General features: G+C 48.1%; 1 protein-coding gene across 1 annotated transcript in view; it reads right to left on the bottom strand.

The window, feature by feature from the left end:
- Nucleotides 1–5,701: 5,701 nt before the first annotated feature.
- The window catches only part of EPG5 (ectopic P-granules 5 autophagy tethering factor), a 145,245-nt gene continuing 134,349 nt past the window's right edge, over nt 5,702–16,597 (bottom strand). Inside the window, 3 exon segments of the mRNA XM_060236213.1 lie at nt 5,702–6,013; nt 9,575–9,689; nt 11,996–12,211. Of these exon segments, the coding sequence (XP_060092196.1) occupies nt 5,831–6,013; nt 9,575–9,689; nt 11,996–12,211 (514 nt within the window). The 3' untranslated portion in view covers nt 5,702–5,830.

The following is a 16,597-nucleotide window of genomic DNA, read 5'->3' as shown; positions in this document are numbered from 1 at the left end:
TAGTGGTGTCCTCATACATTGAATTCCTCATGCTCATCCCTCATTTTCAAATGGGCAAAATCAACAACTGCCTATCAACGCGGCCTTCTCTGTTGTGGCCACCACTTTATGGAACAGCCTGTCTGAGACTTGTTGGTTCAGCTCTCTGAGAAGCCTGGCTGCAAATCAAGAAATCCACAGGCAGGGTGGAGGGAATTGCTGCTAGGCAAAGAAGGTTGTCATAGGCTACAGAGCCTCTTCTGTGTCTGGGGAGGTCATTGTTGCCGAGGCATGAATTCATAGAGCTCATCAAGGTACTCGGGCTTGCTGTTAACCAGGGCGGATCTGCCTTGATCCAGGGTGGCATCCTTCGTTTTAGGGGCAGAAAAATTCTAAGAATCACTTTGCTAAATGCATGCAAAAGGGGTTTTTTAAAAAAAAAAAAAAAAAAAAGATCAGGAACACAAATCATAGAATCATAGAGTTGTAAGGGACCTCCAGGGTCATCTAGTCCAACCCCCTGCACAAGCAGGAAACTCACAAACACTTCCCCCTAAATTCACAGGATCTTCATTGCAGTCAGATGGCCATCTAGCCTCTGTTTAAAAACCTCCAAGGAAGGAGAGCCCACCACCTCCCGAGGAAGCCTGTTCCACTGAGGAACTGCTCTAACAGTCAGGAAGTTCTTCCTAATGTTGAGCCGGAGACTCTTTTGATGGAATTTCAACCCATTGGTTCTGGTCCTACCTTCTGGGGCCACAGAAAACAATTCCACACCATCCTCTATAGGACAGCCCTTCAAGGACTTGAAGATGGTGATCCTATCACCTCTCAGCCACCTCCTCTCCAGGCTAAACATCCCCAGCTCCTTCAATCTTTCCTCATATGACAGCCCTTCAAGGACTTGAAGATGGTGATCATATCACCTCTCAGCCGCCTCCACTCCAAGCTACACATCCCCAGCTCCTTCAACCTTTCCTCATAGGACTCGGTCTCCAGACCCCTCATCATCTTCATCGCCCTCCTTTGGACCCATTCCAGCTTGTCTATATCCTTCGTAAAATGTGGTGCCCAAAACTGAACACAATACTCCAGGTGAGGTCTTACCAGAGTAGAGTAAAGCGATACCATCACATCATGTGATCTGGACGCTATACTGTTGATACAGCTCAAAATTGCATTTGCCTTTTTAGCCACCGCATCACACTGTTGACTCATGTTCCGCGTATGATCCACTAAGACCCCTAAATCCTTTTCGCACATACTACTGCTAAGACAAGTCTCCCCCATCCTATAACCATGCATTGGATTTTTCCTACCTGAATGCAGAGTTTTACATTTATCCCTGTTAAAATTCATTTTAATGGTTTTGGCCCAGTTTTCCAGCCTGTCGACGTCATCTTGTATCCTGTTTCTGTCTTCTTCTGAGTTTGCAACCCCTCCCAATTTAGTATCTTCTGCAAATTTAATAAGCATTCCCTCCGTCTATTCCTTCATCCAAATCATTGATAAAAGATGTTGAACAAATCTGTGTCGCTTTCTTCCCGTCGCTTGGGATAGCCCATGTGTTTGATCTGGGAGCAGGGATGTTTGCATTTCACACTCCCAAACTGAAACCCCCCATTTCTTTATTTTTGCGCCCTCCTTCTTTGTGCAGCTTTTGCTTCACAGTCCCTGCCATTTTCAACGCTCCTTTTCCATCAAGAAATCTGAAGGATTCACCCAGGTCTCATTTTAGGCAGGAGCTCACAGAAGCAGAGCTCTGGAACCTCTAAATTTTATTGTGCTCTTTCTTTCTTAACCCCCCCCCCTCCCCAATGCTTCTGGAGATTTGGGGGTGGAGCTTGGGAAGGACAGGGGCCTCAGTAGGACATAATACCATACAGTCTACCCTCCAAAGCAGCCATTTTCTCCTGGGGGACTGATTTCTGTCAGATTAGCTGTCATTCTGGGGAATCCCCAGCTCCCATCCAGAGGCTGGCATCTCTACTACAGAGAAATGCAAACTTTCACAGGGAACTTTGCATGACATTTTGATCTAGTCGAGGGTTGACATAACACTGGAACCCATCGGGGCAAGAGTCACAGAAAACAGGGGGGGTTGAACCGACCAATCCTTCTATTCCTACAACTCGCCTTTATCCTGAATCCTTTTTTTTCTCCGTTCAATTCAACCAGCCTTTTTAAAAAGCAGGTTTTCATCTGTCGGGGGAGGGGGGGTTGCTGTCTGAGCTGGGCCATGACCCCACTCCTTTGTAAAATTCAGGATTTTTGTCCTTTCACTTGCAAGACGACTGCAGATTTATACCCCGCCCTTCTCTCTGAATCAGAGCACGGCTTACAATCTCCTATATCTTCTCCCCTCACAACAGACACCCTGTGAGGTGGTTGGGGCTGAGAGAGCTCTGGCAGAAGCTGCTCTTTCAAGGACAACTCTTGCAAGAGCTATGGCTAACCGAAGGCCATTCCAGCAGCTGCATGTGGAGGAGTGGGGAATCAAACCCGGTTCTCCCAGATAAGAGTCCGCGCACTTCACCACGACACGAAACATCCCTCTGGGCCTTACAGGCTTCCTAATTGACAAAAACAGACCAGTATATTTTTACTCGTGATTTATTTCGTGTGACACTTTCAGATTACAAACCATTACAAAACACTCGTTCTTGTAAGATCACACCCAAATCGACGGCTTCCATATTAACAGCATCATGCCAAACGCACACCTAATGTTTCTATATTTTCACGGGGATTCTTTTTTTTTGCAATAATACTGAGCAAAGGACAAGAAGGGTTTCAGAAATCTTCTGCTCTTTCTCTTCCTTTAAAAACAAAACAAAACTAAGCAGCATTTTTTTTCCCAACTGTGAGGTCTATAGCAAGCTCTGTGGAAAATGCCCGCCCTCCCGTTATGGTTTTTGCCAGGGCAACAATCAAAGGGTCCAAACCTGCATATATACATCAGGAAGCTTAATCAACAAGACAAACTCTGAAGATCCCACTATTAAAGATCCGGTGTGTGTTAATCCTGCCAATTTACTCTGCTAACGGTGGCACTTCCCCCTCATTACCCCAAGCGCATAGGCCCATAGCTATTGGAAGCCCGGGGCTATGTAAACTCCCCTTCCCTCTGTAGGGTCCCTCCATTCCCAGGCTATTTCTCCCACCCCCGCTGCACGAGAGAGAATACAAGAGAGAGCAAAAGCGAGAGAGCAACAGGGAGGGAGAGGACAGTGAGTGAGAGAGCATGAGAGAGAGCGACAGTGGCAGAGAGAGAGCTAGAGCACAAGTGAGAGCGACAGCGAGTGAGAGAGAGGGAGCACGAGAGAACGACAGCAACAGTGAGAGAGAAAGCACGAGAGGAGAGCGACAGCAAAAGCGAGTGAGAGCAGGAAAGAGTGCCAGCGAGTAAGAGAGGGCAGGAGAGAGTGCCAGCAAGTAAGAGAGAGCAGGAGAGAGTGCCAGCGAGTGAGAGCAGGAGAGAGTGCCAGCGAGTAAAAGAGAGAGAGCGCATGAGAGAGGGAGAGAGCACGAGAGAGCAACAAAAACAGCAAGAGGTGGGGTGGGGTAGGTGGCTGGCTGCTGGAAGGAGGAGCCAGGGGAATGGGTCCTTCCCTTGCACCTGTGATGCTGGAAAAATCAGCCAAGCCCCACAGCACCCCCACACAAAATTTTATCCCCTGGGCCCCCACCCCACCCCAAAATTTCTGGCTATGGGGCTGGCAAAGACCCTTCTCCCAGTTCAAGAAAGTTCCTTGCAACAGGGGGAAGTCAGAACAGATGGCAAGAGATCCCACCAATCACGAAACAGACGCAAGGGATTCAACCCATCCTTTATGTAAGGGAAATGCAACCATCGCTACTCCTGTAATAATTAGCTGAATCCAATCACTACCTTTTTATCTTCAAGTATAGGATGCTGGAAATCCAACAAATAGCTATTCCCGCAAGAATTTGCTGAATCAAGTCACTGCATGTTTATGTTCAAGTACAAGGTGCTGGGTAGTTAGGAAAGAGACGGTCGACAGAAAATTACATCTGCTAAACAGATTTAACAGTACAAACCTGTAACTTCATTTTCAAACACGCGTTAACTGATGAAATTAGAAAAGTGTAGGGGTTTTTTTTACCTTTTCTTAATTAGCGTGGCTCTTAAAGCTTTGCACTGAACCCGCAAAAGGAGTTTATCAGAATTCATTCAAGAGGACAAAACCGCCAGAACGAATTGTAAGAAAAGAACCTGGGACAGCAAAGGTTATGTCACCCTTTCCTTCATTTCTAGAGGGTTCGGATGGTTGTGCCTCCCCCGCCCCCAACCCCACCCAAAATGAACTCAGCGTTTGTAGCAGTTGTGCTAAGTGGGAGGCAATCAGGTTGTGTGTGTTTAAATATGCCAGGTTATCTGTCTTCTCAAATGAACACAAAGACAGCTGTAGGAAACTAATAATCAGGGAATCTACATCAGAAGTCCTGCTAATGTGTGCCGGCAAACAGAAATGGTCCATTCCGGATGGTTCATTCTGGAGAGCCATCTGAACTCTGTATGGTGAAGTACGGGAAGCGTCACTTCTTGTTAAAGGTTCTCAGTCCTCTCCCTAGTGAAATTTACCTATACATATATCCTACCGGTTCCTAGGGAATTTACTTACGGATCTCGGCACAGAAGATTCAATTTTGGGCAATGGGACGAACTAGTTCAAAATCATTTGGGGCTGCTGACAGAATCCAAAATAATTTGGACAATGTTTTAAAGGAAGGGTAGCAAAGCGTTCGAGTTCCACGGGGTTCCGCTCCAAGCCAGAGGAATCCCATGGCCCTCAAAAGCCCACTGCTTGATCACGCCAGGAATATCATAATGCTCTCCTAGCGAAACCCTCAAGGACTCTCTCGCAATCAACAAAACACTGTCTTCACTTTGCAACTGACACCTGGAAATGGTTGTTCGTTGCTAATGTTTTCTCCCGTGCTTGCAAGAAAGCAGTAAGAAAATGAGTGACTTATTCTAAGCACATGATAGGGGAAACACGGATGTACAATATACAAAAACTCTTCTCACATTCATTTCATGTTAAATCATGAAGCAAGTTTTTGCCTGCAGGGATGGAGGACAGGAGAATGCCCAAGGTTCAGTTCTCATGAAAAGGTCAAAGAGATCCATTTGCGGCATGAAGCAGCTGCAAACATCCAACACTGGTAGGTGGGAAATGGTCCAAAATTCCAGTTGCGCACAGCCGTCGAGTCCGGATTGGCCTGCAGATATCACAAGGGGGTAGGGGTGAAGGGGGGTAGGAGTACAGGCACAAGAGCGATGAATCTGAAAAAGTGCCGGAAACGCAGACAAAGAGAAACAGCACGATCTCCAAAAGGGCACCTGCCAACCTTCAAAGGACTTTGCAGACCTGGAGAAGACCTGTCAGGAAGATCCCCCACGCTGGCCCTATCGAAAGCGAACCGGAGCAGTTGAAGAGTGGTCACAGCAACGGGGCCAGCACAGTCCACGGGTTTTGCCGTTAAGGCTATACGCAAGCGGCTACGGAAACGTTTCACTTCGACACATAAGCTCCAGTGGTTCCCGGCAGGGTTCGAAGAACAGCTCCGAAATTTCGAGAGGCCGAAAAACCAAAGGCGAGTTTCGAAGAACAGCTACGAAACTTCGAGAGGCTGAAAAACAAAGGCCCGTCTACTCGGGTCGGCCCTTCCCCTTCCACTTACGCCCCACCCCACTTTGATTAAGAGCCTTGGAAGCTAACAGGGACCCTGCGAGCCACGAGTTCACATGTGCAACATCGACATCAAATGTAAACAGAAGGTCGGCCACAGTCACCACAAGGGGCGGCCCGTGCTCGGCTTATCGCTATCGTATCGCGTCCAAGAAATGCACTTCCGGGTACAACGTGTTCAGTAGGATCGCCAACAGGTCGGCCCCGTGGTGAAGGCAATGCTGAGGGTCCTTGATAAAGCCGGACGCCTGGGAGATCTGCTCCTGGAACGCCGCGTAATGTTTGTTGGAAGCCAGCGAGTCGAGAGCGTGCAGCGCCTGTCGAGACAAGTAGGCTTAACAATCAGCGCTTTTGTTAACAAACATCTATCCAAGCTACTTACTCTTTCTCAGCTTTAATGATTTTTTTTACACTGCCGTCACCGTAAACAAATTTTGCGTCCCCTTACCAATGGCGAAAACGCTCCGGTTAATTATTACGCTATACTGACCTTCCTCTTGTTTAGCGGTTGACGAAAGTTTATCGTCTACGCTCTTAGAACTTATTCCGGTGTTTGTAATTTAATTATAGGCGGTTTTGTAGTCTGCTTATACTATGTTGTATGATCTCTTAAATATGGAAAATAAATGTGTGTTTTTTAAAAGCTGCATTGCTCGCAGCATGCTTACTAAGGAATGCGCAGGCATAATCATCAACCAAAGGAGTGGGGTGGAAGAGGAGGGAAGAGGATTACCCCCCTTTCTTAGGACCTCTATCCAAATCTGGATAACCCATGCTAACCCAATCATGTCAGATAGAAGAAGAAGAAGAAAAAGGAGGAGGAGGAGGAGATTGGTTTATTCCCCGGTCCTTCACTCAGAGTCTCAGAGCAGCCTCCAATCTCCTTTCCCTCCCCACAATAGACACTCTGTGAGGTAGGTGGGGCTGAGAGAGCTCTGACAGAAACTGCTCTTGAGAGGAACAGCCCTGAGAGAACTTGTGGCTGACCCAAGGCCATTCCAGCAGCTGCAAGTGAAGGAGTGGGGAATCAAACTCCGTTCTCCCAGATAAGAGCCCGTGCACTTCACCACTACACCAAACTGGCTCTCTGCAGGATCGGCCCTGGTTCGTATTTGAATGGGAGGCCACTGAGGAAATCCAGCATTTTTATGCCGAGGCAGGTGATGGCAAACCTCCTCTGAATGTCTCCTGCCTTGAAAACCCCAAGGGGTCACTCTAAGCCAGTTATAACTTGACTGGACTTTTCACTACTGAACAGACACCCCCACACGCACATACACTTGTGACACTTCACGTAGATACAGTGACACGTATCCAGCTGTCTCTTCATGATAAGAAGAGGAAGAAGAAGAGGAGGAGGACCGCAGTTTCATACCCTGCCCTTCTCTCTGAATCAGAGTCTCAGAGCGGCTCACAATCTCCTTTATCTTCTTCTTCCCCCACAACAGACACCCTTTGAGAAGAAAAAGAAGATATTGGATTTATATCCCGCCCTCCACTCCGAAGGGTCTCAGAGCAGCTCACAATCTCCTTTATCTTCCTCCCCCACAACAGACACCCTGTGAGGTAGATGAAGATATTGGATTTATATCCCGCCCTCCACTCCGAAGAGTCTCAGAGCGGCTCACAATCTCCTTTACCTTCCTCCCCCACAACAGACACCTTGTGAGGTAGATTCAGATATTGGATTTATATCCCGCCCTCCACTCCGAAGAATCTCAGAGCGGCTCACAATCTCCTTTCCCTTCCTCCCCCACAACAGACACCCTGTGAGGTAGATGAAGATATTGGATTTATATCCCGCCCTCCACTCCGAAGAGCCTCAGAGCGGCTCACAATCTCCTTTACCTTCCTCCCCCACAACAGACACCCTGTGAGGTAGATGAAGATATTGGATTTATATCCCGCCCTCCACTCCAAAGAGTCTCAGAGCGGCTCACAATCTCCTTTCCCTTCCTCCCCCACAACAGACACCCTGTGAGGTAGGTGAAGATACTGGATTTATATCCCGCCCTCCACTCCGAAGAGCCTCAGAGCGGCTCACAATCTCCTTTACCTTCCTCCCCCACAACAGACACCCTGTGAGGTGGGTGGGGCTGAGCGGGTTCTCACAGCAGCTGCCCTTTCAAGGACAACCTCTGCCAGAGCTATGGCTGACCCAAGGCCACGCTAGCAGCTGCAAGTGGAGGAGTGGGGAATCAAACCCGGTTCTCCCAGATAAGAGAGCTATGGCTGACCCAAGGCCACGCTAGCAGCTGCAAGTGGAGGAGTGGGGAATCAAACCCGGTTCTCCCAGATAAGAGAGCTATGGCTGACCCAAGGCCACGCTAGCAGCTGCAAGTGGAGGAGTGGGGAATCAAACCCGGTTCTCCCAGATAAGAGCCCGCACGCTTAACCACTACACCAAACTGGCTCTCCTAGGTATCCTAGTGATGTTCCTGTCCACCTAATTCACTTTTTAACATGTAACATATATTATAAACATCAATCCATACATTATACATATCATTCTAGTTTGCCATTAGAAAAAAAAGAACACATTAGAATACAGTGGAAGATGCGTTAAGTATATGCAATGAGATAAACAGCCAAAATCCCTTATCTGAGTACGTCAATACAAAAAATATTATTATGATACGCCATTCTAAGAGAGAAAGACGTTGGAATACTGTGAATACCCAGTGAGGATGTGTTTAGAGCAGGGGTGGCCAAACTTGCTTAACAAAAGAGCCACACGGAATAAATGGTAGATGTTTGAGAGCCACAATACATGAACATCAGATATTTGAGAGCCAAAATGAAAGGAAGGGAGAGAGGGAGGAAATAAATACATGGGGGAGGGTGATGGAGAGGTGGAAAGAAAGCAACCTTAAATGCCTTCTCCAGTCTGCCAGCCAACGGGGCAGAGGGGGTTGGAGAGCCACACAATATGTGTGAAAGAGCCACATATTGGGGAGGGGCAGTGGCTGAGTGGTAGAGCATCTGCTTGGTAAGCAGAAGGTCCCAGGTTCAATCCCCGGCATCTCCAACTAAAAGGGTCCAGGCAAATATGTGTGAAAAACCTCAGCTTGAGACCCTGGAGAGCCGCTGCCAGTCTGAGTAGACAATACTGACTTTGATGGACCAAGGGTCTGATTCAGTAGAAGGCAGCTTCATATGTTCACATGTGGCTCCTGAGCCACAGTTTGGCCACCCCTGGTTTAGAGAGACAGAGACAGAGAACACAGAGCATGCCAGGAACAAATAGCAAGTGAAAGAATCTACCCAAGCTTCACCCAATTCCGCAAGGCCTGTAAGACCATACCCTTCCGGCTTGCTTTCGGCTGACGTTGAGACTTGTAACAATGGCAGGAATCCAGGGAATATTGATGTCATCGAACTTGAATAATATCAGAATTAGCACCAACTATTTTTAAATTGTTTTAAATTTAATTGATTGCATTATGATGATGCACTGTTTTATGATGATCGTTGTAAGCCGCCCTGAGCCAGCCTCGGCGGGGTGGGCGGGGTATAAATTTAATAAAACCTAACACCCCCCCACACTTAACTAAACCTAACTGCCCCGTGGCGCAGAGTGGTAAAGCTGCAGTACTGTAGTCGGAGCCCTCTGCTCGCATCCTGAGTTCGATCCCGGTGGAAGCTGGGTTCAGGTAGCCGGCTCCAGGTTGACTCAGCCTTCCATCCTTCTGAGGACAGTAAAATGAGTCCCCAGCTTGCTGGGGGGAAAGTGTAGATGACTGGGGAAGGCAATGGCAATCCACCCCGCAAAAAGTCTGCCGTGAAAACATTGTGAAAGCAACGTCACCCCAGAGTCGGAAACGACTGGTTCTTGCATAGGGGGCTACCTTTTTTAAAAAAATCTAAACCTAACCTACCTGCTGAGCTTTGGCGGACAGCTGCAGTTCTGTGCCAGGCCGCAACCGGATCTGATTCTCCACGGGAATCTGTACCAGCAGGAAGGCCGACATACTGCGAGCGACCACCCGAAACCTGGAGGGGGGAAATGAAAAAGTAAAATGGCGGAACTCCCCAGCTGGGTAGGTGGATGTGCACTGTGGTGTGTGCGGCAAGGGACGGGGGACATCCATCCTACTACGACGTTATTGCATCAGTTAGTGCATCATGTTAATCTTTTAAGGTTTGCTTCGGTTCTATTTTTTTAGGGTTTTGGTTGGCTCCAGATTTTTACAATCCTAATCCTATCGTAAGGTTTTTTGACTGTCCTGTTCAAGTGGACTGTATTGATTCAGTCTGTGCATTCTGCCTCGAGTCCCAGTGGGAAAGGCAGACTATAAATAACCTAAATAAATAAAAGAAGAAACTTTTGAGTACCTGGGTTTTAGCCAGTGTGTGACACGCATTGGCCTGATCCAACATGGCTTCTCTTATGTTCTTAACAGCAGAGGTCTATAAGTGGCTGTTAGTCACCAGGTATTGATGGAACACTCTGTCTGCGGCAGTGATGCTATGTATTCTTGGTACTTGGGGGGCTTCTAGTTTCCTGGCCCCACTGATGGACCTCCTGATGGCACCTGGGGTTTTTTTGCCCACTGTGTGACACAGAGTGTTGGACTGGATGGGCCATTGGGCTGATCCAACATGGCTTCTCTTATGTTCTTATGTGACACAGAGTGTTGGACTGGATGGGCCATTGGGCTGATCCAACATGACTTCTCTTATGTTCTTATGTGACACAGAGTGTTGGACTGAATGGGCCACTGGCCTGATCCAACAGGGCTTCTCTTATGTTCTTATGTGACACAGAGTGTTGGACTGGATGGGCCATTGGGCTGATCCAACATGACTTCTCTTATGTTCTTATGCGACACAGAGTGTTGGACTGGATGGGCCATTGGCCTGATCCAACAGGGCTTCTCTTATGTTCTTATGTGACACAGAGTGTTGGACTGGATGGGCCATTGGCCTGATCCAACATGGCTTCTCTTATGTTCTTATGCGACACAGAGTGTTGGACTGGATGGGCCATTGGCCTGATCCAACATGGCTTCTCTTATGTTCTTATGTGACACAGAGTGTTGGACTGGATGGGCCATTGGGCTGATCCAACATGACTTCTCTTATGTTCTTATGCGACACAGAGTGTTGGACTGGATGGGCCATTGGCCTGATCCAACATGGCTTCTCTTATGTTCTTATGCGACACAGAGTGTTGGACTGGATGGGCCATTGGGCTGATCCAACATGACTTCTCTTATGTTCTTATGCGACACAGAGTGTTGGACTGGATGGGCCATTGGCCTGATCCAACATGGCTTCTCTTATGTTCTTATGTGACACAGAGTGTTGGACTGGATGGGCCATTGGCCTGATCCAACAGGGCTTCTCTTATGTTCTTATGTGACACAGAGTATTGGACTGGATGCACCATTCCTTGATCAAACATGGCTTCTCTTATGTTCTTATGTGACACAGAGTGTTGGACTGGATGGGCCATTGGGGTGATCCAACATGGCTTCTCTTATGTTCTTATGTGACACAGAGTGTTGGACTGGATGGGCCATTGGCCTGATCCAACATGGCTTCTCTTATGTTCTTATGTGACACAGAGTGTTGGACTGGATGGGCCATTGGCCTGATCCAACAGGGCTTCTTTTATGTTCTTATGTGACACAGAGTGTTGGACTGGATGGGCCATTGGCCTGATCCAACATGGCTTCTCTTATGTTCTTATGTGACACAGAGTGTTGGACTGGATGGGCCATTGGCCTGATCCAACAGGGCTTCTCTTATGTTCTTATGTGACACAGAGTATTGGACTGGATGCACCATTCCTTGATCAAACATGGCTTCTATTATGTTCTTATGTGACACAGAGTGTTGGACTGGATGGGCCATTGGGGTGATCCAACATGGCTTCTCCCATGTTCTTAAGAGCAGAGGTCCATGAGTGGCTCTTAGCCATAAGGTACAGATGGAACACTCTGTCTGGGCCGGTGATGCTCTGTGTTCTTGGTGCCTGGGTGGGGGCAACAGTGAGAGGGCTTCTGGAGTTCTGACCCCGCTGGTGGACTTCCTGATGGCACCTGGGTTTTGGCCACAGAGGGTTGGACCGAACAACCCATTGGCCTGATCCAACACGGCTTCTCTTACATTCTTATTTCCAGTGGTACCTTTAAAACTGACAAAGTTTTATTACCGGTATAAGCTTTTGTGTCCATGCACACGAAGGCTTACACCAGGAATGAAACTTTGTTGGTCTCAAAGCTACCGCTGGACTCAAAATTTGCTGCTTCGGACCAACACGGCTGCCCACCTGAACTGAAATCAATGCCTACCTGTTCGACAAAGGAGATTTCCTGCCCAAGCCGATGGCCCCGAGTATCCCGGAAGAGAGCCTCTCTTCGGCCAGCAGGGCATGGCGGCCTTGCAGCAGCGTCAGCGTCCGGATGACCGCCTCCATCAACACGGCGTCGTCCTGCTCGGTTTGGAGGAGGCAGAGCTGCAGGGCTTTGTGCCACCAAAGGAACAGCTTGGCTTCATCCTCGGCAGAGCTGAGGAAGGGAGAGCGGGAAAGGACACAACGATGGCCGCAGTTAGGAATGAGGGCGGGGCGGTGCCTCAGTGGTAGAGCATCTGGTTGGTAAGCAGAAGGTCCCAGGTTCAATCCCCGGCATCCCCAACTAAAAAGGGTCCAGGCAAGTAGGTGTGAAAAACCTCAGCTGTTGAAGGGGAGGAACGGTGGCTCAGTGGTAGATCATCTGCTTGGTAAGCAGAAGGTCCCAGGTTCAATCCCCGGCATCCCCAACTAAAAAGGGTCCAGGCAAGTAGGTGTGAAAAACCTCAGCTGTTGAAGGGGAGGAACGGTGGCTCAGTGGTAGATCATCTGCTTGGTAAGCAGAAGGTCCCAGGTTCAATCCCCAGCATCTCCAACTAAAAAGGGTCCAGGCAAATAGGCGTGAAAAACCTCAGCTGTTCAAAGGGAGGAACGGTGGCTCAGTGGTAGATCATCTGCTTGGTAAGCAGAAGGTCCCAGGTTCAATCCCCGGCATCTCCACTAAAAAAGGGTCCAGGCAAATAGGCGTGAAAAACCTCAGCTTGAGACCCTTGAGAGCCATGAATGGGGCTGTGGCTCAGTGGTAGAGCAACTGCTTGGTAAGCAGAAGGTCCCAGGTTCAATCCCCGGCATCCCCAACTGAAAAGGGTCCAGGCAAATAGATGTGATAAATATCAGCTGTTCAAGAGGAGGGGCGGTGGCTCAGTGGTAGAGCATCTGCTTGGTAAGCAGAAGGTCCCAAGTTCAATCCCTGGCATCCCCAACTAAAAAGGGTCCAGGCAAATAGGCATGAAAAACCTCAGTTGTTCAAGGGGAGGGACGGTGGCTCAGTGGTAAAGCATCTGCTCAGTAAGCAGAAGGTCCCAGGTTCAATCCCTGGCATCTCCAACTAAAAGGGGTCCCTGCAAATAGGCATGAAAAACCTCAGCTTGAGACCTTGGAGAGCCGCTGCCAGTCTGAGTAAGAAGACGACATTGGCTTTATATTCCACCCTCCACTCAGAGTGGCTCACAATCTCCTTTACCTTCCTCCCCCACAACAGACACCCTGTGAAGTGGGTGGGGCTGAGAGGGCTCTCACAGCAGCTGCCCTTTCAAGGACAACCTCTGCCAGAGCTATGGCTGACCCAAGGCCATTCCAGTGGATGTAAGTGGAGGAGTGGGGAATCAAACCCGGTTCTCCCAGATAAGAGTCCGCACACTTAACCACTACACCAAACTGGCTCTCCAGTTTGGTGTAGACAAGACTGACTTTGATGGACTCAGGGTCTGATTCAGTAGAAGGCAGCTTCATATGCGAGTCCCCTTACCGGCCTCTTCAAAAGGTTAGTCGATAGCCTTGTTAAGGTTTATATGGAAAGCCCTGACAAAAAAAATACAAAAACTGGAGGAGTGAAGTTGTTTTTTTTTTAAAAAATCAGCCACTGCTTCATTTCTCCCAAAGGCATGCAGAACTAAGGCACTAACTAACATTGAATCAGGAATTTGATTTATCAAAGTCAGTCTTGTCTACTCAGACTGGCAGCAGCTCTCCAGAGTCTCAGGCAGAGGTCTTGCGCAGCTCCTTTAAAGCTTTTTATTCCAGTGGCCGTCACTCCACCCACTGGCAGCGAATTCCACATTTTATTCACTTGCTGTGTAAAGCAGTATTTCCTTTTGTCTGTCCTGAACCTAACTGCCCATCAGCTTCAGTCTAGTGTAGCGCTTAAGCGCACAGGACTCTTATCTGGGAGAACCGGGTTTGATTCTCCACTCCTCCACTTGCACCTCCTGGAATGGCCTTGGGTCAGCCAGAGTTCTCGCAGAACTGTCCTTGAAAGGGCAGCTTCTGTCAGAGCTCTCTCAGCACCACACCACCTCACAGTGCGGATGGTAAAGGAGATTGTGAGCCGCTCTGAGACTCTTGAGATTCAGAGTGAAGGGCGGGGTATAAATCCAATACCTTCTTCTACTATAACATTAGCTCAAAAAAGGACAACCCTGACTTTTATCTTTGGGAAAACCCAAATGTGTGCAAGGGCGAGGGGTAAGGGTTGTCGCCAGGACAGTTCTGTTTCACCTGGGCGTCTGTTTCGACTACAATTAATGAGCCATCAGAACTGATTGAACTATTATTAGCTAATTAATTAAAGGGGAGATTGTGAGGGTTATTGGCTTTTTAAATCTATTAATTAACTATTAATTAGTTTAACTGGCAGATATAGATAAAATTAAGCAGACGACTGGATTGGCAAGGGTGGAGAGGGTTGGTAAGTTAGTAAGCTGCAGGGTGGTGAGCTGTGTTTTCCACAACTGCTCTGAGGCTGCAGCGGAGACCTGTGGAGAATGATCGGCCTGGGGATTCCAGTACTCCTGAGGAGGGGAAAATAGGATGGTGGGAACAGACAGTGTTATAAGGAAGGAGGCCGAGAAATGGAAGTCTACAGGAGATGAAGGGAAGGAGGCCGACACATGGAAGTCTACAGGAGATGAAGGGAAGGAGGCCGGGACATAGAAGTCTACAGGAGATGAAGGGAAGGAGCCCGGGACATGGCTGAGATATGGATGCGGAGCCTATATCGTAGGAAACTGGAGAAATACCGTCGCCACTGAAAATATACAACATCTAATGAGATTAGCAGCAAACCAATTCTGACTGTTTTAATTGTCGCATTTGCAATTTTGTATGTATTGTTTTAATTGTTGCTGTGACTTTATACTGTGAGCCGCCCTGAGCCTGCTTCGGCGGGGCGGGCGGGATATAAATCAAATCAAATCAATAAAATACCGAGTTGTCCTCATCGTTACAAAACCTTTCCTAAAATCCCGCTGACGTCTCCTCACCCCTAATATAAACTCACTGTCATGAGCCCTGTCCTCCACTACCAGTTCGATGGAAATATCGGCAAAAAGGAAGTGGTTCTGCTGACTCTTTGTCAAGACTTCCCGAAATAGAGAGCCTGGGTCACAGCTGCACTGAACAAGGGGAAGGCACCAGCGAGGGAGCACCTGTTTTGCTCACTGCAAGGTCTAAAGACTGCCGGGTTTCTATTCCCTGCGAGGGAGCCAGAGGGATAAAGCCCCACACTTGGAGCGTTGCGCGTCTCAACTCGGCAGTGATGTGGGCGCTCTCTGCGTGCCGGTTTGTAAAGATTCTCTTTACAAATCATAATGCCCCTGTATAAATCGATGATGTATAAAGTATCATAATGCCCCTGTATAAATCGATGGTGCGGTCTCATTTGGAGTACTGTGTGCAGTTCTGGTCGCCGCACCTCAAAAAGGATATTATAGCATTGGAGAAGGTCCAGAGAAGGGCAACTAGAATGATTAAAGGGCTGGAGCACTTTCCCTATGAAGAAAGGTTGAAACGCTTGGGACTCTTTAGCTTGGAGAAACGTCGACTGCGGGGTGACATGATAGAGGTTTACAAGATAATGCATGGGATGGAGAAAGTAGAGGAAGAAGTACTTTTCTCCCTTTCTCACAATACAAGAACTCGTGGGCATTCGATGAAATTGCTGAGCAGACAGGTTAAAACGGATAAAAGGAAGTACTTCTTCACCCAAAGGGTGATTAACATGTGGAATTCACTGCCACAGGAGGTGGTGGCGGCCACAAGTATGGCCACCTTCAAGAGCGGTTTAGATAGAAATATGGAGCACAGGTCCATCGGTGGCTATTAGCCACAGTGTATGTGTGTATATAAAATTTTTTGCCACTGTGTGACACAGAGTGTTGGACTTGATGGGCCGTTGGCCTGATCCAACATGGCTTCTCTTATGTTCTTATGTTCTCTGCCTTTCGCAGTGAGTGCCCTCGCTCGGGGGTAGATTCAGGTGAGGTAGCTGTGTTGGCCTGAAGCAACAGAACATAAGAGAAGCCCTGTTGGATCAGGCCAATGGCCCATCCAGTCCAACACTCTGTGTCGCACAGTGGCCAAAAAAAGGAGGTTCACAAGTGGGGCTAGAAGCCCTTCCACTTTATCCCACCACCCCAAGCACCAAAAATACAGAGCATCACTGCCCCAGACAGTTCCAATAACATGCTGTGGCTAATAGCCACTGATGGACCTCTGCTCCATATTTTATCTAACCCCTTCTTGAAGCTGGCTATGCTTGTAGCTGCCATCACCTCCTGTGGCAGTGAATTCCACATGTTAATCACCCTTTGGGTGAAGAAGGACTTCCTTTTATCCGTTTTAACCTGACTGCTCAGCAATTTCATCGAATGCCCATGAGTTCTTGTATTGTGAGAAAGGAAGAAAAGTACTTCTTTCTCTACTTTCTCCATCCCATTCATTATTTTGTAAACCTCTATCATGTCACCCCGCAGTCAACGTTTCTCCAAGCTAAAGAGCCCCAACCATTTTAACCTTTCTTCATAGGGAAAGTGTTCCAAACCTT

The sequence above is a fragment of the Heteronotia binoei genome, chromosome 4, assembly GCF_032191835.1.
Source record: "Heteronotia binoei isolate CCM8104 ecotype False Entrance Well chromosome 4, APGP_CSIRO_Hbin_v1, whole genome shotgun sequence".
NCBI lineage: Eukaryota > Metazoa > Chordata > Lepidosauria > Squamata > Gekkonidae > Heteronotia > Heteronotia binoei.
This window is presented reverse-complemented; position numbering and strand designations above follow the sequence as displayed.